The sequence below is a fragment of the Lepisosteus oculatus genome, chromosome 2 (assembly GCF_040954835.1).
Source record: "Lepisosteus oculatus isolate fLepOcu1 chromosome 2, fLepOcu1.hap2, whole genome shotgun sequence".
NCBI classification, from domain to species: domain Eukaryota; kingdom Metazoa; phylum Chordata; class Actinopteri; order Semionotiformes; family Lepisosteidae; genus Lepisosteus; species Lepisosteus oculatus.
This window is the reverse complement of record NC_090697.1, coordinates 75,399,900-75,418,963: the sequence shown is the minus strand read 5'-3', so window position 1 is coordinate 75,418,963 and position 19,064 is coordinate 75,399,900. Positions and strand designations below refer to the sequence as shown.

At 54.5% G+C, this 19,064-nt stretch overlaps 1 protein-coding gene across 2 annotated transcripts in view; it reads left to right on the top strand.

The window, feature by feature from the left end:
• The window catches only part of hcfc1b (host cell factor C1b), a 40,653-nt gene extending 24,047 nt beyond the window's left edge, over nucleotides 1-16,606 (top strand). For both annotated transcript variants that reach the window (XM_069183622.1, XM_069183617.1), the window contains exons 13-28: nucleotides 539-643; nucleotides 986-1,208; nucleotides 1,593-1,735; nucleotides 2,677-2,815; nucleotides 3,128-3,348; nucleotides 4,906-6,553; nucleotides 7,169-7,332; nucleotides 7,843-8,235; nucleotides 8,696-8,939; nucleotides 9,480-9,863; nucleotides 10,109-10,233; nucleotides 10,945-11,082; nucleotides 11,554-11,739; nucleotides 12,606-12,903; nucleotides 13,142-13,205; nucleotides 14,398-16,606. In XM_069183622.1, the coding sequence (XP_069039723.1) occupies nucleotides 539-643; nucleotides 986-1,208; nucleotides 1,593-1,735; nucleotides 2,677-2,815; nucleotides 3,128-3,348; nucleotides 4,906-6,553; nucleotides 7,169-7,332; nucleotides 7,843-8,235; nucleotides 8,696-8,939; nucleotides 9,480-9,863; nucleotides 10,109-10,233; nucleotides 10,945-11,082; nucleotides 11,554-11,739; nucleotides 12,606-12,903; nucleotides 13,142-13,205; nucleotides 14,398-14,440 (4,518 nt within the window). In that variant the 3' untranslated portion in view covers nucleotides 14,441-16,606. The remainder of the gene's footprint in view (nucleotides 1-538; nucleotides 644-985; nucleotides 1,209-1,592; nucleotides 1,736-2,676; nucleotides 2,816-3,127; nucleotides 3,349-4,905; nucleotides 6,554-7,168; nucleotides 7,333-7,842; nucleotides 8,236-8,695; nucleotides 8,940-9,479; nucleotides 9,864-10,108; nucleotides 10,234-10,944; nucleotides 11,083-11,553; nucleotides 11,740-12,605; nucleotides 12,904-13,141; nucleotides 13,206-14,397) is intronic.
• Nucleotides 16,607-19,064: the final 2,458 nt, after the last annotated feature.

Sequence of the window (19,064 nt, the reverse complement as noted above, 5' to 3'; positions counted from 1 at the left end):
ACCCACAGCTCCCAGTGCAGATGTGCACTGGGACACCGGCGCTAATAAGCCCACAGCTCCCAGTGTAGACGTGCCACTGGGACACCAGCGCTGATTAGCCCACAGCTCCCAGTGTAGACGTGCCACTGGGACAACATAGCTCCCAGTGTAGACGTGCTACTGGTGGCATTAATACCCCATAGCTCCCAGTGTAGACATGCCACTGGGACAGTAGCGCTAATATCCCCATAACTCCTAGTATAAATATAGTCTTGATATTAACACCTCACCTTGTGGGACAAGTTCTAAAATGTTTCATAGGTGTTTCAGTTTAGGTTGGTAACGTTTTTTTTGTAACGTCTATAATTAGTGGAATAAATTGCCTTCAGTATAGTAGCAAAATCCTCAGGTCCTTGATCCTGAACCATCTCCTATTCCTTTCAAACATCATGGTGTCCTTCGTTTTCACTTTGTAACGAACTCGCGTGGTTGGCATCGGAGAAGCCTGTCAACAGTCGGGGTGGGTCAATCACCCTAATGGTTCTCTCGCTGTGCACAGATTTCCAACCTGGGGAAAGTGATGTCTGTGGTTCAGACGAAACCGGTTCAGACCTCTGCAGTCACGGGACAGGCGTCAACCAACCCCGTCACCCAGATCATACAGGTGTGTCCTCGAGCATCGCACTCTTCCGGGGATCCCCTGAGCTCTGGGGGGATAAAAGGGTTTCCGAACAGGAATACAGGGGGATCTTGCGGGGTTTGATACTACGGTGGTCACGGCAGTGAATGTTGGAGGAGGCTGGAGGGGGTTGACGGGCTTTTGTCTCCTGGGGGATCAGCAGTCGAGCAGCAGGGGACAATGGGTTGAGGGTAAGAGGAGCTGTGCTTATGGCCGGGTTGTTTTGTCCCAATAATCCAAAGGAACTGGGGGGTTCTAATACCCAGGTTAAAAACTGAGAAGGTAACGCCTCTTCCCTCCTCTTCCTCCCACCCCCCCCCTCCGCAGACAAAGGGACCCCTCCCCGCAGGCACCATTCTGAAGCTGGTGACCTCCGCAGACGGCAAGCCCACCACGATCATCACCACCACCCAGGCGGGCGGCACGGGTAACAAGCCCACCATCCTGGGCATCAGCAGTGTCTCCCCGACCACCACCACCAAGCCCGGCACCACCACCATCATCAAGACCATCCCCATGTCCGCCATCATGACCCAGCCTGGCGCCACAGGTAGGAGGGAGGGGGACCCCGACAGAGGGGTCTGGAGGAGCAGTTGGGGAAACGCAGTCAGCCTGCAGCGCTTAGTTATACGAACAGGCATGTTTTGAGTATGTAGGTCCCGTTACAGTGACGACCCCCTGTAACGTGTGCTCCAGGTCTCGCTGCCTGGTGCTCTTGTGTCAACAGGATCCTTTTAAATGAGTGTCTGCATCGGGCCATGCAGGATAGGTTCAGCCAGGTCAGCTAGCATCCATGTAGAAGTAATCTTTTAGAAAGGGCGTGGAGACTGGACTTGTGGTTAAAAAAAAAAAGTCTGCGGCTGATACCTAAAATAATCTTTTTCATAAGAAAGCTTGTGCTGAGCTGCTGCTTCTACGTGTGTTGTCTGTCCAGGAGTCACCAGCAGCCCCGGCATCAAATCCCCCATCACCATCATCACCACCAAGATGATGACGTCGGGTACGGGCACCCCTGGCAAGATCATCACCGCGGTGCCCAAGCTGGGGGCCGGGCCCGGACAGCAAGGGGTCACACAGGTCAGCATGGCCAGACGCCTCGCACCCCTCCCCCTCTCCACTATGAGTAACCATTGCAAACTGTCCTTTGAGTCCAAGGAGATCGCACAAAGAACAGTAGAGAGTGTCTTCATTAGCGGCTGTTGCTTCCTTGAAGAAATGCATTGAACACAATAATGATTAAACCCTGAAAGGTGGATGTTTCTATTATTATTATTATTATTATTGATGGTCTGATTGGAAAGAATGGACAGGAATTGTTAATTGTGGTAAGTTTTTTTTTTTTTTTTTTTATTCATGTAGGTATAGGAAAACCCTAACCCTAGATAAGAGTTTTGTTTTGAATAATCTCAGCACGGGGCCAAACTGATAAAAGAACAGAGAGGACTTAGATCCCCTTCAGTTCTTGCTACTGAAATATGAAATATGTTGGCAAGACCCGTCTGTGGGATTTGAAGCTGTGCCTTTGAGTTGGGGGTGGGGCTGTAGCTTCAGGGAATGTAGCTGTCGCTTTAATACAAACCTGATTTAACCCCGAAAGGCTGGAAGTGTCTGGTCAATCAGTGGCAAACCGGCTGCGTATCTGGATACAAGCACGCTGAAATGGCACCTGAGACCGGCGTACCGGCCCGTGCTGCAGGCGTTTATACATCTGCCGGGGTGAAAGCTGGGTGTCTTTCCAAATCAGTCAGGGAGTGGAGTACACAAGCAAGAAGAGTAGCTCCAGAGATGGGAGCATTCCTCCTGTTTTGTTTTTATTTGTTATGGTTGCATGGGGTTGGTCCTTGAATGTCCTCCAGTCGTTTAGTGAAGGATGCCAGAGAGTATAGGGGGAAGGGTCGCTTCAGTGGGCAGGTTGCTCAGGCGCCCCCAGCTCTGTGTGAGAAGGCCCCTCCTGCCTTCGTCTTCTCCTCTACAAGGAGTTAAAGCGTCTGTTGCCTTTTCTGCTGCTCTCCCCGCAGGTGGTGCTCAAGGGGGCCCCGGGACAGCCAGGCACCATCCTTCGCACTGTGCCCATGGGCGGGGTCCGTCTGGTCACCCCGGTAACCGTATCTGCTGTCAAGCCGACGGTCACGACCCTGGTTGTCAAGGGAACAACAGGTGAGGGGGGTATCCAGTAGCAGGCGAACAAAGCCCGGCTGTGCACCTGCTGAATTATTACAGGCTGAGAAAAATATGCCTTAGTGGCTTTAGAGAGCTTTTTTCAAGTGTTTCATTATTTGTAAGTAAGATTGTCTTTAAATACACGTATGTAGAGATAAAGTGGTGTTTAGGGGCTTTGACAGTCTTCCTGTCTTGCACCTCTTTTAGACCTGCTTATAAGGCACGTAGGTCTCGGAACGGTTCACGCCCGAGTATTTGTTCCTTTGGTCGTGCCCTGTCGCTCACCTGCGCGTCTTCTCTTGGGCTCAGGGGTGACGACGTTGGGGACGGTGACGGGCACCGTGTCCACCAGCCTGGCAGGGGGCAGCGTGGCCAGCGCCAACGCCTCCCTGGCCACCCCCATCACCACCCTGGGCACCATCGCCACGCTCTCCAGCCAGGTCATCAACCCTGCCGCCATCACTGTGTCCGCGGCGCAGACCAGCCTGACCGCGGCCTCGCCTCTGCCCACGCCCACCATCACCATGCAGGTAGGGGAGCCCTCTGGTCGGCGGGCGCTGCTGGTGCGTCTCGTTTCGCCGCGCACGCAGCACCGGGGTTTGTGAACACTAGCAACGAGGCTGCAGTTTGTTTGAAGTCTTCTTTAGTTTGATGGATGTCTTGATACTCCCCACCCTGAGCAATGCCGTGCAGTTAAAGTCCACACAGCGCAAACATCTGTCCACGACGACCGTCCACCCCACTTTTCCATTTGCTAAATGCTTCTTCCAATTCAGGGTCAAGGGGAGAGCCGGAGCCTATCCGGCAAGCCGTGGGCACGAGGCAGTGTAGTCCCTGGACAGGACGTCAGTCCACAGCAGGGCACACACACAGAGTCACACACCCATTCACACCAGGAATGAACAATTCTTCCCAGAAGCCAATCAACCCACCAGAATGTCTTTGGTCTGTGGGAGGAAACCCACATGAATAGGGGCAACCATATAAGCTCCACACAGACAGCACCCTAGGTTCCTTATCGAACCCAGGGCCCCCAACGCAGCGCAGCAGCAATGCTAACTACTGAGTCACTGTGCCGGCCCAGCGACAACGTTTGGGTGAATTGCACGCCTTGCGTGTCGCTGTGTGTATCCTGTCTTACATCTTCCTGTACGTACCCTCTCCCCGGCCTCCGCGAAGGCTTGGCATACACAAATTCAGCTCGGCAGAAGACCCTCCCAAGGGTCACGCCGTAAACTTGTAACTTGTGACTTTTCCTTAACATCACGCTGGACACGTGACGAGCGGGTCACCGTTCGGGCTCCCTTTACTTCGTTTCACTCTGTTTTTGCACAGCTGCACACCATCTTGCTCTGTGTCGCTGAAGGTTGTGACACGGCGATCATGTCAGGGACGCACCCAATTTATTTTATCTTTACCGTGCATTTACTGGACAGTGCAGTGTAGGGCGGTAAAATACACACCATTTCGTTTAGAATAATTCTTTTCCATGTTTTATTTTAGTGTTCGTCTTTAAAGTTGATGCAGCACATTATTCTAGTTGTTGGATTTCAGAAGGCTTTTTTTTACCCTCCACACTCATTTTTCTTTGTTTTCTCTGCCCCTAATTAAACGGGGGATGTTTCCATTCCCTGTACTTCCTGGTCTGCCCTACACTGTCTCTGGCTCTCAACACTCCTCCATGATCGGCACGCGCACCAGTTAGCCGTCACAGGAGGTTAAGTCCCGGTGAGCCTACAGTTCTGCCCCCTGTCCCTCTTCCCCAGCAGAGATAGGGAAAATAAGGGCGGATCACCACTAATCAGGAATTGTAGCTCTCCGTGTGTGTTCAGGCAGCTAAAATCGGGGTCACTTCTGGCTTGCATAGAATTCGGGTTGTGTAAAGGGACGGAGTATTTGTTTTATACAGACAAAATGAAAGGGGTATACATGGTAATTGAACTCTTGCTGGATAGCTACATTTTGCGTGTTATGCCCATGCTTTGAAACGTTACGCTTTTTTCCTTAAATCAATTTTGGTGTTGCCCCGAATGGGAGCTGGGCGTTTTCCTGTTCTGAAACCCTGGATTCTTTTCTCCCCCTTGCAGTCGGTGAACCAGCCCACCCAGGTGACCCTGATCACCACACCCAGCGGGGTGGAGGCCCAGCCTGTGCAGGACCTGCCTGTCTCGATCCTGGCTTCGCCCACCTCCGAGCAGCCCAGTGCCACGGTCACCGTGGCCGAGTCCGGGGACCCCCCTGGGACCGTCACCCTGGTCTGCTCGAACCCGCCCTGCGAGACGCACGAGACCGGCACCACCAACACGGCCACCACCGCGTCCGCCAACATGGGGGGGACGGTACAGCGCGTTTGCTCGAACCCGCCCTGCGAGACGCACGAGACCGGCACCACCAACACCTCCACCACTGCGTCGGCCAACATGGGGGGGGCGGTGCAGCGCGTCTGCTCGAACCCGCCCTGCGAGACGCACGAGACCGGCACCACCAACACCTCCACCACTGCGTCCGCCAACATGGGGGGGGCGGTGCAGCACGTCTGCTCGAACCCGCCCTCAGAGACGCACGAGACCGGCACCACCAACACCTCCACCACTGCCCGCTCCAACATGGGCTCTGACCAGATGGGCACAGTGCAGAGCGGCACTTCCCGGTCCGTCGGTGGGACCTCACCCCCTCCCTCCTCCTCCTCTGTCGCTTCCTCTTCCTCCTCTGTGCCCACCCCAGCACCGGGGGTTCTGCGCCAGGAGAACCTGCGGACTGGCACCACGTACACCCCCACCACAGCCCGCTCCAACATGGGTTCTGACCAGACGGGCACCGTGCAGAGCTCCCAGTCCAACCAGGAAGGCAGGAAGGCTTGCAGCGTCACATGCCCCATTTCCCAGAAGCCTGCGCCCGCCCCGCTGGGGACGGGTGACCCGGTGGCTTCCTCAGACCCGCCCTGCGAGAAGCACGAGACCGACACCTCCACCACTACCACCTCCGCCAACATCGAGGGGACAGTGCAGAGTGCCTGCTCGGACCCGCCCTGCGAGACGCACGAGACTGGCACCACCAGCACGCCGTCCACAGCTTCCTCCAGCATGGGGGTGAGCCAGGGCACAGCAGTGCAGAAGGTCTGCTCGGACCCGCCCTGCGAGACGCACGAGACCGGCACCACCAGCACGCCGTCCACAGCTTCCTCCAGCATGGGGGTGAGCCAGGGCACAGCAGTGCAGAAGGTCTGCTCGAACCCGCCCTGCGAGACGCACGAGACCGGCACCACCAGCACGCCGTCCACAGCTTCCTCCAGCATGGGCGTGAGCCAGGGCACAGCGGTGCAGAAGGTCTGCTCGAACCCGCCCTGCGAGACGCACGAGACCGGCACCACCAACACGCCGTCCACAGCTTCCTCCAGCATGGGCGTGAGCCAGGGCACAGCGGTGCAGAGGGTCTGCTCGAACCCGCCCTGTGAGACGCACGAGACCGGCACCACCAACACGCCGTCCACAGCTTCCTCCAGCATGGGCGTGAGCCAGGGCACAGCGGTGCAGAGGGTCTGCTCGAACCCGCCCTGTGAGACGCATGAGACTGGCACCACCAACACGCCGTCCACAGCTTCCTCCAGCATGGGCGTGAGCCAGGGCACAGCGGTGCAGAGGGTCTGCTCGAACCCGCCCTGCGAGACGCACGAGACCGGCACCACCAACACGGCCACCACTGCCACCTGCAGCATGGAAACTGGGGAGAGCGCAGGTATGGCGGCTCTGTCCTGCTCGTGCTGGACCAGAGCTCCACGCTGTCATCGCCCTGTCCCATCACCTCATCAGTAACCTCCTCACCCATCGTCTTGCGCGTAGCCCCAAGGCATTGCCTCTTTGGTCCAGCAGCACATGATGTCAATAACACGTCATGAGTAACAGACCCCAAGGCGTGTCCTGCTGACCCGCACACCCACTGGTTTTCTTGATTAGGCACCTTAATTAGACAATTGAAGCCTTAATCGGGCAAAGAGGTGGTTCGGTTGCATATTTGCTTTTTGTTCCTAGTCCTAGTCCCGAGTTAGCGATTTTGTTTCGCTTACAAAATACGAGAAGTTACAGCGCGTTCGAGAGCTGGGAACGAGTGGTTCCCATTTCTTATTATTAAATCGGTGAAGAGCATGATGGTTTAACTACGGGTTCGTCTGGAACAAAAACCAGCAGAATGTGTCACCAGGACCAGGATTTGACACCACTTCATTATCCCAGTACTTGTCTTTAATGCAATAGGTGTGCCATTACCTCATTGCTCGAGCACTGTCTCTGTGACATCAGTGTCCCAGTCCTCCTTTCTCATCGATCATGCATCAGTGAATCTTTGCGCCCACAGCCCAGCAAAGTGGCGAGACGGCACAGGGAGAGGCGGCGACGACGACCACGGAGGTGCCGCCCCCTCCCGCCCCCTCCACCTGCACGGCCATGCCCGCGGCGACGCAGAGCCGGGCCATCACCACGGTGACGCAGGCCACGCCCGCCCCGGGGCCGGCGGTGCCGGTGAGTGTCCGTCGCGGATTCTCAACCCAGTCCTGACGCTCCTCTTCCGTCGGGCTTTTAATCACGACAGCGTCCGATCATCGTTTGTATCTGTGCTGAACGTGGAATGTGCACGTTTTTTTATTATTCTTAAATAAGCTTAAATAAGCTATTAAAAATACAAATACAGTGCATAGTGTTCAAAGGTCCCTTGGATGGAGAATCCCAATGCTGTGTAGCTCTCAAGCAGCAAACTTGACCCTTCCTGAGTTATTTTAATCAGTTCACTAAATTGCTCAAAAGTCTCCACACACACGGCGAATTTAACAGTGACTCTGGACTGGACCACGACTGGCCGTCCCCTGTAAAGACATTCAAAGGCACAATGAGGTGTGGGCTGGATCGAGCTGTGGGTGTCTTCATTTTTTCTTTTGTTCCCGCTTAAGTCCACTTGCTGCTTAGGTTCTGCGTCTGTTTTCTTTTTTTCCTTTTACTTCATCCTCCTCCTCTCCTCGCATCGTCTCTCCTCAGACGATCTCGTCGATCGCCGAGTCTTCCTCGGCCGCGGCGGGTGTCGAGGAGGTCCCCACGGAGATCACCCAGGAGGCCCCGCCTCTGCCGCCCCCCGAGGACCCCCCACACGCCGAGATGGAGCCCCTGGCCGAGCAGGCCCTGCCGCCCGAGTCCTCGGCGGCCCCCCAGGAGGAGGAGGAGGAGGAAGGGGCGCCGGAGGGGGAGCCGATGCAGACCGAGCCCCACGCCGAGCTGGCCGCCGAGGCCGCGGTGGGGGTGGTGCCCATGGAGGAGGGCGTGGAGGTCGCGGGGGTGGGGGAGGCCGAGGCCGCCGCCGTCCTGCACGCGCAAGTGGAGCAGCTGCCTGCCGCCATGGAGGCGCAGCCCAGCCAGGAGGAGCACGGGGCCGAGGTGCGTGTACCCCCGGGGGTCACCGGGGCCCGGAGTGAGCCTGGAAGAGGCCGTGGCGTCTGACTTGACGTTTATCGCCGAAGCCATGATATTGCCTTGTCGCCCGCACGCTCTGTGCCGCCGCCAATGTCGTCCGCTTTCGGGGCCGCGGGAAAGTGGACCGGCGGGTTGCCCATCCTGACGTTACACGATTTGCCCACAACTGAAGAGCGGGTTTGTCTAGCAGGAACTCCTCCGCTGTTCCAAATGTTTCTTCTGTTCTCGGGGTGCGTGGCGTTACGCCTGCTTTGTGAAAAGGGTGCTTCCCCGGGAGACCTCAGGCGATGACCGGCTTTCCTTACGGGGGGATGCTGGGTGAAACGTCATGTACGCGGAAATAGTTCATTCCTGTTCGGGCATTCCTAGGCGTTGCTCTCGCTGGCTGCTAACCTCGCGACATGTCTTCCTGTCCTTCCCGCAGATGGAAGGAGGGGATGGTTCAGTCGCCCCGGCTGCCCCGCCGTCCCAGGACCCCGAACCCCTGTCGCTGCCCCAGGAGCTGATGTCGGAGGGGCAGGCCGCCACCCTGATGGTCACGGGCCTGTCCCCCGAGGAGCTGGCCGTGACGGCCGCCGCGGAGGCCGCGGCCCAAGCGGTGGCCAACGAGGAGGCCCAGGCGCTGGCCATCCAGGCTGTGCTGCAGGCCGCCCAGCAGGCTGTCATGAGTGAGTGCGCTGCCGCCAGAACGTTTCTGTGTCGCCTTCATCCTGGTTTTAATACTAGCCGATGTGGGGGGGGGGGGCTTTGTCAGTAAAGAAATCCTAAATAAAACATCGTTCAGAGCTACCTGAACCTTTGTGATCTGCGGACCGGGGTGTTGTAACATTTCCAAAAACATTTCAGAAACGCCCGAAAGGCGCAGATATGGTTATCGGAGATGGCCCTTTTGGCCAGGTGTGGAAATGTTTTGTGCAGGTTTTGACATATGCGGTAGGCACTTCTCAGCACCCATTCAGCGTCTTAACGGAGGGTGACCAGGTTTGTACTCGAGCTGTAAAATGTCCTGCGAAACTGCCTGGCTCCAGGGTGCCATGGAGGAGACACCGTGTGCGTCTTCCGTAGTGTTCCAGACCTTCCCTGAGCGTCCCTGTGACCCCTTGCAGCTTCCGTGCTGTAAAGAAGTGCCGTCTGTTCTCGGGGGGGGATCTGGGGGCAAGTGGCATATCCCCTCACCCCCCCGCCCTGTGTCTGTCCCCCCCCTCCAGGTGCGAACGAGGGTGACCCCGGGCAGGACGGTGGGCAGCCCACCACCATCCCCATCGTGCTGACCCAGCAGGAGCTGGCCGCGCTGGTGCACCAGCAGCAGCAGCTCCAGGAGGCCCAGGCCCAGGCCCAGGCCGCTGCTGCGGCCGCTGCCGCCGCCGCCGCCGCCTCCCAGCAGCAGCAGCAGCACCAGCACCACCAGCAGGCCGCCGCCCAGCACCTGCCCCCGCCGGTGCAGCCCCCTCCCGCGCTGCCCACCGAGGGCCTGGCGCCCGCCGACAGCCTCAACGACCCGTCCTCCGAGAGCAACGGGCACAACGAGCTCGCGACCGGCGTCGCCAGCGCGGCGGCGGCTGTGGGGCTCCTCCCTCGCACCTCAGCCGAGAGTGAGTGTCCGCCTGCGCCTCGTTCTCCCAGAGCCGCGCTTCATGCCCCTAATAGGGGACGTCCTGGTTTCCGATGGGCGATGGGCGGAACAAACTGGCGCCACTTCTAACGGCTTCTGTGTGCAAGTCGGTTTGTCTGCCCTCTTCTCGGGGGCGTTTTCAGTGTGGCCTGAGCTCTTTTTTTAAAATGCGGTTTTGGCCTGCGTGAGGTGACCGGCACTGACCTGTTCCTCTCTCTGCTCCAGCCCTGGCCCCCTCCAGCACTTTCGCGCCCCCCCAGCCCATGGTGGTGGTGGCGGCAAGTCCCGCCAAGATGCAGGCCGCCGCCGCCCTGGCAGAGGTGGCCAACGGGATCGAGACGGCAGCTGGGGTGAGTCTTCGTACGGACGCGCTGGGAAGGACAGGCCGTGCTTCCGCTCGCCTGCGGGGAGCAGCAGAGACAGCGGGGCACTCTCTGCCGCGCTGTCAGAAGTACTCTGGGATTAGACAAACATTCTTCCTCGTCGGAATTGAATCGGGACAGCTACTGATCCTACTGGTGGAGGAAACTTAATAGATCTGCAGCTCAGAGTGATCTCCTGTCCCAGCCTGAGGAACAGTGAGCCTGTCTCTCAATAATAATAATCCAGTGTGTGATCTCCTATCCCAGCCTGAGGAACAGACAGTGAGCCTGTCTCTCAATAATAATAATAATACAGTGTGCGATCTCCTGTCCCAGCCTGAGGAACAGTGAGCCTGTCTCTCAATAATAATAATCCAGTGTGTGATCTCCTGTCCCAGCCTGAGGAACAGACAGTGAGCCTGTCTCTCAATAATAATACAGTGTGTGATTTCCTGTCCCAGCCTGAGGAACAGACAGTGTGCCTGTCTCACAACAATCTTATTATACCTCTATAAATGTCCTCTTAATTTTCTCCTTTTGGCAACACTGTACTTCATCGGTCGTGCCATGAAAGCGTGACAGAGCTGTGTGACCCTGCTAGTTCTCGGCCGCCAGCCGGCTCGCCGTGCAGCTGTTTTCCTTGCACGCGTGTTAACCCGCCTGCTGTCTCCTCTCCTCTCCCCCATCCCGGCGGCGCAGAAGCAGGACCCTGCTCCGGCCCCCGTCAAGGCTCCGGTGAAGAAGGAGAACCAGTGGTTTGACGTTGGCGTCGTGAAGGTCACCAACATGGTCGTCACTCACTACTTCCTGCCGCCAGACGACGCTCCCTCGACTGAAGTGAGTCCTCTCGCGTTACCTCCTCGCCTTTCTCACGAGTGTCGCGAAGCTTTTCCAGAAAAAGTGACACGAGCTCTTACGGGTTTAATTAAGTTTGTCCCAGGTGCACGTTACGTCCCCAAGTTGTTCTCCTCTTGTATGCTTATCGATCCGGCATTGATAATCGGTCCGAGAATGATGGGAGTGTGGAGCACTACAGGGCACCGTGTCCTAGCAGTGTGGAAGGCCAACAAGATGTCTTGCATAGGAAAACGTTGGCTTGTTTCGGTTCCACAACCGTGCGTGCACTGTCTCTCAAATGTGTTGTCCGCACTCCCCCACTGGGCCTGTCGCTGCGCTCTGCTCATCTCGCAGCCTAGCAGCGAGCCTTTACAGTCATGGGCATGCACGTCCCCACCAGGGTTTTCAGTTCCCCCCCGTAAGAGGGAACACCGGAGCGGGGCAACGACCTGATCCGTCTGTGTTCCGCAGGACGACTCGGGCGCCGTCCCCGACTACAACCAGATGAAGAAGGTGGAGCTCCAGCCCGGCACGGCCTACAAGTTCCGCGTGGCGGGGATCAACGCCTGCGGCCGCGGCCCCTTCTCCGAGATCTCCGCCTTCAAGACCTGCCTGCCCGGATTCCCCGGTGCGCCGTGCGCCATCAAGATCAGCAAGGTACACCACCGCGCGCTCTGCACGCGGTCTTTCACGCGACTCCCCCACCTCGCCGTCGCGCGGTCTCGGAAACCCCCACTTCATACGCAAAGAGGCCGAATCAAAACCCTAGCAATGTACTGATCTTATCCATCTTATCCTTCCTCATTCTCTCGTTCTTCATTCTCGGTATGTCAGACCACCACATCTTGGTGGAACGATATCATAGTAATAATTCCTTACACTTCTATAGCGCTTTTCTGGACACTCCACTCAAAGCGCTTCACAGGTAATGGGGATCCCCTCCACCCCCACCAGTGTGTAGCCCCACCTGGGTGGTGTGACTGCAGCCATAGTGTGCCAGTATGCTCTCCACACATCAGCTCTCAGTGGGGAGGAGAGCAGAATGATGAAGCCAGTTCAGAGAGGGGGGTTATTAGGAGGCCATAATTGGTGAAGGCCAGGGTAAAATTTGGCCAGGAAGGGGGTAATACCCCTTCTCTTTTCGAGAAACACTTTAGGATTTTTAATGACCAAAGTCAGGACCTGGGTTTTATGTCTCATCTGAAGGACGGTGTCCCTGTCACTATACTGGGGCATTAGGACCCACACAGACCGCAGGGTGAGCGCCCCCTACTGGTCCCACTAACACCTCTCCCAGCAGCGGCCTTAGTTTTTCCCAGGAGGTCTCCCCTCCAGGTTATGGCCAGGCTCCCACCTGCTGAGCTTCAGTGGGTTGTCAATTGTGAGTAGCAGGGTGATGTGGATTTTGGCAATCTACAAGATAAACAAGAACATATAAGGTAAAGCTCAGACTGCCCATCAGCCTGTTACCTCTCACTCGTTGGCTAATCTGTTGAATTTCTCTCTCTCTCGCCTTCCGCCAGAGCCCGGACGGCGCTCACCTGACGTGGGAGCCCCCCTCGATGACGTCGGGGAAGATCGTGGAGTACTCGGTGTACCTGGCCATCCAGAGCGCCCAGGCCGGCGAGCCCAAGGCGTCGGCGCCGGCCCAGCTGGCCTTCATGCGGGTGTACTGCGGGCCCAGCCCGTCCTGCCTGGTCCAGTCCTCCAGCCTGTCCAACGCCCACATCGACTACACCACCAAGCCCGCCATCATCTTCCGCATCGCCGCCCGTAACGAGAAGGGCTACGGCCCTGCCACGCAAGTCAGGTGGCTGCAAGGTACGAGCGCGGCGCCGCCCTGGCGGATCTGCTCTTTACTCTCTTCGGTCTCCTGGACCCGGTGCGATAATTTGGTGGGTGTGTATTGAACAGGTGAACAGAACCTACAAGGGCTTGCGTTAGAAAGGGTGAGAAAGTGTATTGGACTGTGAGTTGTTGTTAGCCAATGCTCTTGCCTGTTATGCCATCCTGGCTGTACAGCAAGATTGTTCTGAGTGCGTTCTCTCTGTCTCGGCAGAGTCCAGTAAAGATGGCTCATCAGCGAAGCCCGCCACAAAGAGACCCGTCTCTTCTCCCGAAGTGTGAGTATCCATGTGCCTCATCCGTAGCTCTTCCGCTGCAGAGCGGTCGGCACTGACCTGCTCTCCCGAAAAACCCCAAACCTGCCACCGGGCTCTCGCATACGTGCTCCCGAGTCCACGTCTGCCTGCACTTGAACTCCGTTCTTGTTGTCATCGACCAGTACCAAACGTCAAAGGCGGAGAGGAATGTGGGCAGTGATTCCTAACCGAGCCGAAGGGACGTTGGTTTGAGGTGTGGTGGTCGGGTCTCACCAAGATAATACAATCTAAAAGCTGTCTGAAGAGTTTTGGCAAACTCGTTCACCTAAAATACCCTGGCCCTTTAAGGCATCTCCTAACCCTATTATTTTTGCAATGGCTTCTGTCAAGGTAATTAATTTAACTGTTTATCTTAAATTCTCAGGGTTATTAATAAGGCTTTTGGGATAACAGGGCACAAATAATAAGGTTGATCTTATTTAACATCAGAAGCGTACATAAAGAGAACTAGTTATCAGTACTGAATCGGAGATCAAGGTGCAGTAAACCTTTAGGCTCCTGGTGTGCCACGTAGTTATTTTGTATGGAGAGTCTTCACTCTTGTCGCTCGCTAGCCTGCTTCTCCATTTTTACTTATTTGCATATAAGGCATTTAGCTGTAATTTAGTTGTAGCAGGTGGCTGTTCTATAGATGCCTGCAATTACACGATACTGATCCATCCTGTAAGACCACAGAAAAAGACTGCAAATGTTGACACGTTAACAGCTCAGAAGTGGGTGAAAAATCACTGTGTGTTTTTATTACATTCAGTTTTATACATGGGGAAATTAGATGGTTGGCACAATGAAGGCATGTCGATGATGCCTCAGGGGACGTGACCCAGCAGGGTCGTCCCTACAAGTCCCACGGACCCGACGGTCGCAGACAGCTGCCGTAGCCTCAGTATTTATTTATTTTTTACAACCCCTTCAACTTCTCACGCTTGGTTGACCTGCTCCCACAAAAACCAAACTGCGAGCTTCAGTCTGGCCACGTGAAAGTGTTAACTCCGCTTCAGTGAACCTGGGTCGACTTCAGTTTAACCCTTGGGTGTTTTCAGCGAATGTGGTCCCGGGCAGTCCGGCCTGTTGTTTTTTGGTAGGGCCGTTTCACACCACGATCGTCGGCCGTTATTGACTCTTCCTTTTTTGCCTTCTCCCTCTCTGCCTGCAGGAAAGCCACTGGTCCAAAGAAGGCAAAATCGGACGGCCAGTGACGGGACATCCTCAACACGCACCCCCTCCCCCTTCTTCCTGACTCAGACATTTGCTGACCCCCACCTCCACATCCACACCCCTGCCAACAACCCCGCCCTCGCCCCCAAAGAACTCTGCCCCCGACCCCCCAAACATGACCCTGGTCCCTACTGCTGCCGCCCCCTGCCACTCTCACCGCACAGCGGCAGTGTCCGGCTCTGTGCGGCTGCCTGGGCGCCCCGTGCCCTGAGGAGGAGGAGGAGGAGGAGGAAGCACCGGGACAAGAAGGGGGTGGACCCCAGCCGAAGGTTTATATAGGTGCCATGGACGCCTTATCGCAACTTGTATTTTTATTTTTATTGTTGTATTATTATTATTACTACTAGTAGTTCTACTCCTTGAGCAAGACAAACGAGAAGCACATTTTTTGTTTTCGTTGAGCTTTTTCGTGTTGGAAACCAAAACGGCAGACGTTTTCCTCTGCCGCCGCCTCGGGGGACTCACGTCACGCAATAAGGATTCCTCGTGCTTTCCTTTCTTCTTCATGGCAGCGTTGCGAGCTCCTTTTTTTTTTGTTAATATATTTTTTGTACATTTTTTTTTCTTCTCTGCCTCCCTCTGCCTGCGCCTTCTCCGTGGGGAGGGGGGAGGGGGGGGTGTGCGCGTGCCCCCCCTTTCAATGCAGGGAAAACGGGGAAAAGAAGGAAAAAAAAACTTTAGCTGTGAATTTCGCTTCAGGAGATCGTGTTTTTTTTTTTTTTGTCAGTTTTGAGGTGTGTGTGTTTTCTGAGGGGTGTTGGGGGTGCCCCGAAGAAGGAGACAAGAACAGGTGTGCGTGATGGGCCAGGAGTGGGATTTAAACTTTCAAAAATGGAAAAGGCAAAAGTAGGGGGGGGGAGGATTTTTATTTGGGAGTTTAAAAGCACTTGCTACGAAACAGAAGAGGAGGAACTTGGGAGAATCAGCTGATTTCTGAGAGAGACGCTTTTGGTGGGATGGTGTGGACTGAGCTAATGGTGCTGTCTCCCGGTGTGATGTCATCACTGTGCGCCCGCTTCAGGGGGAGCTGGAAGGACACTGCAGAGGAGGGGAAGGGTCTCCTGAAGCAGAGGGACTTAGATGGGCGTGGCTCTCTTGGTGCCACGTTAAAATCTCGCGATGCCTTCCCGAAAAAAATAAACAAGCTGTACAGCAGACGTTTTCCATTTAGTTTATTTTTGTATTAATTTTTTAATAGCTTCTGCCCTCGTGTGCGTGTGGATGAGGTGTATGCGCTTCCGCACACCTGTATTTTTTAAACCTCATGTTATTATTATTTTTGGTCCTTAACTGTTGATTCATTTCCCTGTTGTTTCCATGTTTGGGGGATGAGAGAGTGGGGGGGTGGGGACACAGCACAGTACAGGAGCTCTTCTTATCAAGACGTCTTTACTAAATGCTGATGCGTTTTTGCTCATTGTTTTTATTGAAAGTAGAAGGTTTTTGGTCGGAAAGCAAATATGATAAATAGCAGAAGAAGAGCAGGACTGAAAAACTTTGGGGATGGGGGGAGCAGAAGATTTGCGCACCGTGATTTGCTGCTTTTCCTTGAGGACGCTCAGCCTGTTAGCAGCGTGGGACAGGGCAGGACAGCAGCTGACAGGACGTCCGCTCCCTGCCTCTTCCAGTATCGCTCTGCTCGCCGCCTGCCTTCGCAAACATTGTCGAGGGGAAGGTGTTTTTTTTTCTAACCCGTTTTAGAGACGCTGCAAAACAAATCAGTAGGATTTTTTTTTTTTCCCTGGATTGGCGGAAGCTGTCGAGAGAGAAAATTGGATGGAAAAACAATAAAACTGTATTTACTTTAGTTTTTTTTTTGGTTCTGTATTTTACAGGAATAAAAGGGGGAAAGGGGTGGGTCTTGTGCATCGTCATGTGACTGAGAATGTTTCGGGGGCACCTTGTGTACGTGTTTCTGACTGGAGGGGAGGGATATGTTTTTTTTGGGCGGGGGGTTACAAGGGGCATTGGCCTAGCCAAAGTTCAGGCTCAATTGTACATTAGATCCTTCATATAGCAAGAAGAAGAAAAAGATCTTGGCCTTTTTTATATAAATTACCTGTAACAAAGTTTTTACATGTTGGTCATCTCTTGATTGCCTTTTTGTGTCTTGACATATAAAACAAAAAGAAATATCTACTGTCTTACTTCTTGGAGTGATGTATTTCTTAGCGGACTCTGATGTCTTTTTTTTTTAAGGGCGGGGTCCGGGTGGCGGGACATTTTTAATAGTGGAAATGCTTTATTTGTAAAAGAATACTCCTGCAGCCTGTCATCAAAGATCTATTTTCTTATGTCTGCAATGTGGGATTGATCTTCCAAGGTTAATTCTCAATCCCCTTTCCGCCTGCTGTACCTGTAGTCACCTTTTTTAAAAGGTGTGAGTCTGTGGTTTTCTTCCATTGCCTGTGGTCAGTCAGCTGAACTTGCAGTCCACACAGGGAAATATGAGGACTGAGCACCTGAGCACGCCTACCCCCCCCCCCCCCCCCCCCGCCAGCATCACGCATAAGAGAGCTTATAATCTCCTGGGGGCAACAGAGGGTGCAGTGCTAAGGAAACGGTCGTTCACGTGTGTCCAAGTGGTACTTGCTCGCCAAGGTCCACTCCGGTGGTTGGGGGAGCATGGTGGCAAAGGGATGGCATTGCTGCTTCGCAGTAGGGAGGCCCTGGTGTCTGGCTGGGTGGAGTTTCTGTGTTCTCCCGGTGTTGGCGTGGGTTTCCTCTGATGGCTCTGGTTTCCTCCTCCAGTCCAAAGACGTACGGGTGGGTTATTTTTCCTTTGGGGGGAAAATTGGCCTTGCTGTGAGTGGTTGCACGTGTTTGTGCTTGTGTCCGTGTGTGCGTGTGCCTAATGATGGACTGGTGTCCCATCCAGGGTGTACCCTGCCTCATGCCCACTGCATGCTGGGACAGGCTCTGGCTCCCCCGTGCCACCGAATTGGAAGAAGCAGTTGGAAACTGGACAGATGCAGTGGGTAATGGGGGTCACAGTCTGGTCAAGTCCGAGTTACAGGGATCAGGATATCTCTACAGGGGGAGTTACGGGGCAGCACTTTCTACACCAGATGTGTGCATTTACTTCAGTATGCAGTATTTACAAGAGCCAGTCTTTGAAGATCATTTCAAAGATGGAGAAAGCTGGGAAAATTGTGCACCAGGAGCAAAAAAAAATAAAAAATGGATGTCCTGCTTCTTCAGCAACTGGAGTGAAGCAGTATGTTCGACAAATGGCTTTGAATAGTGGATAAGGGGGGGGAAGGGCTCACTTTTTTTAAAACAAAAGTAATGCCCAAGTCTAAATATGACTTTGAATCGCAGGTCTTTGGTATTGGGCACAGAAATTTGTGGTAGCAAGGGGCAGTGGTTTTGTTTTTGAAAACTGGTACTTGGCCTTTTAGAACTTCTTGAACTGAAGGAGTCCTGTACTTGCCCAGTGGTTGCCGGTGCTGTGGGCCTCTGCACTGAGAGATTTGTATTCCTGGGATGGTTGTGCCACATGCTTCAAATTCAAGCACAGAAAACTGTACAAGGGGGTGGGGCTAGAAATCATATTTGTTTTTAGGAAAAGGTTTATTCTGAACATCGGAAGGGGCCTGTGTGTCTGAGGGAGCTTATGATGGCAAGTAATTCCTTACAGGGATATAGTGCTTCTTTAACACTCCACTCCACTCAAAGCACATTACTGGTAATGGGGATCCCCTCCATCACCACCAGTGTGCAGCCCCACCTGGATGATGTGACTACAGCCAGCGTGCACCAGTCCTCTCCCCACACACCAGCTCTCAGTGGGGAGGAGAGCAGAGTGATGAAGCCAGTTCAGAGAGGGGGGTTATTAGGAGGCCATGACTGGTCAAGGGCAGGTGGACGTTTGGTCAGGACGCTGGGATACTGGCTAGGCTCATACCTGCTGACCTGTGGGTTGCTGGTTGTGAGTTGCAGGGTGATAAAAGCTGCTGGCTATAGCGATGTAGCGATGATTGCTTGTGTCTCCCATAGTGATTAATGGGGGGGAGGGGGGCTCCAATTCAACTGAGTGATGTATGGAAACTGCTTCACCAGCTGGTTTCAGGGGGAACCATAGAGAGGCCAGATTGTTCAAGCCCAGAGTGGCACTTAGCCTGGAGATCTTTCATGATGGAGGCATCAGGTGCTCGGTTTAATCTCTCGGGCAGAAGACAGAACCTCCTGCAGGACGGGGTTCTGTCACACTGGGGCAGTGGCTTGGTCATTCTTATTCAAAGGAAAGAGCAGCCCCCCCTTACTGGTCCACCACCACCGTGGACAGCAGCATCCATAATTTTTATCGTTGTCTCCCATCCCTGTAATAGCCAGGCTTGGCTCAGTCTATCTGATGAGATCCGGGTATGAAGGTTACGAAGGTGCTTAGAATTTAGAATTACCTCTAAAGCTTAAAATGTGACTTTTTCAGCCAATCTGCTTTTCGAATGACTTATTAAACTGCTGAACCATGGCCTCTTCAGGATCCCAGATGAGCATCCCAATTTTGTCATTGACATATCTTTCGAGAGTTGCGAGGTGACGCACTATGATATTTGAATACAATTGACAGAGGTGCTTGATTTCTTCCAAAATACCCTTGAG